Raw genomic sequence first — 710 nt, 5'->3', positions numbered from 1 at the left:
GGTGGTGCCTTAGATGGTGCAGCTCGTATGTTTTCTGAGGCATATGACACCGGTTTACATCCGCAGGAATTTGTAAATAATACACGTAAAAAGGGAGAACTGATCATGGGTATTGGCCATCGCGTAAAGTCTATCAACAATCCAGATATGCGTGTGAAACTTATCAAGGAATTCGTCTTGGAGAATTTTCCGGCAAAACCTTTAGTCGAATATGCTCTAGAAGTGGAAAAAATAACAACCAGCAAAAAGCCTAATTTAATTCTTAATGTGGATGGTATTATTGCTTGCTCTTTTGTCGATATGCTGCGAAACAGTGGCAGTTTTACAAGAGAAGAGGCGCAAGAATATATTGAAATAGGTGCCATAAATAGCTTATTTGTCCTTGGTCGAAGTATAGGATTTATTGGTATGGTTATACTTGTGAATTTATATGTATTATTCGCATTACGTAAATAAGTAAGTACAATTATTCACTAATGAATTCTTTTTCTTCTAGGTCATTACATGGATCAAAAAAGATTAAAGCAAGGTCTTTACCGCCATCCTTGGGATGATATTTCTTACGTACTACCTGAGCAATATAATTGAATCATTAAATAATGCATAATGATATAATATGTAATGCTTAATGTCTTATAATTAATCGCTTAGTTCAAAGATCGTCTTAAAAAATGAGATATAAAAAAAGCATTAGATCGGAAGAGCACACG

General features: G+C 34.5%; 1 protein-coding gene across 1 annotated transcript; it reads left to right on the top strand.

Annotated features, from left to right (window-relative positions):
- Nucleotides 1–6: 6 nt before the first annotated feature.
- Nucleotides 7–664, top strand: LOC105461238 (ATP-citrate synthase-like). The gene is made up of 2 exons (XM_011707737.1): nt 7–406; nt 497–664. The coding sequence occupies exons 1-2, from the start codon at nt 28–30 to the stop codon at nt 586–588; spliced, it is 471 nt and encodes a 156-aa protein (XP_011706039.1). The 5' UTR covers nt 7–27; the 3' UTR covers nt 589–664.
- Nucleotides 665–710: the final 46 nt, after the last annotated feature.

The sequence above is a fragment of the Wasmannia auropunctata genome, unplaced genomic scaffold, assembly GCF_000956235.1.
Source record: "Wasmannia auropunctata unplaced genomic scaffold, wasmannia.A_1.0 LD304434.1, whole genome shotgun sequence".
NCBI lineage: Eukaryota > Metazoa > Arthropoda > Insecta > Hymenoptera > Formicidae > Wasmannia > Wasmannia auropunctata.
Note: the sequence above shows the minus strand (reverse complement) of the source record. Positions and strands in the feature narration are given on the sequence as shown.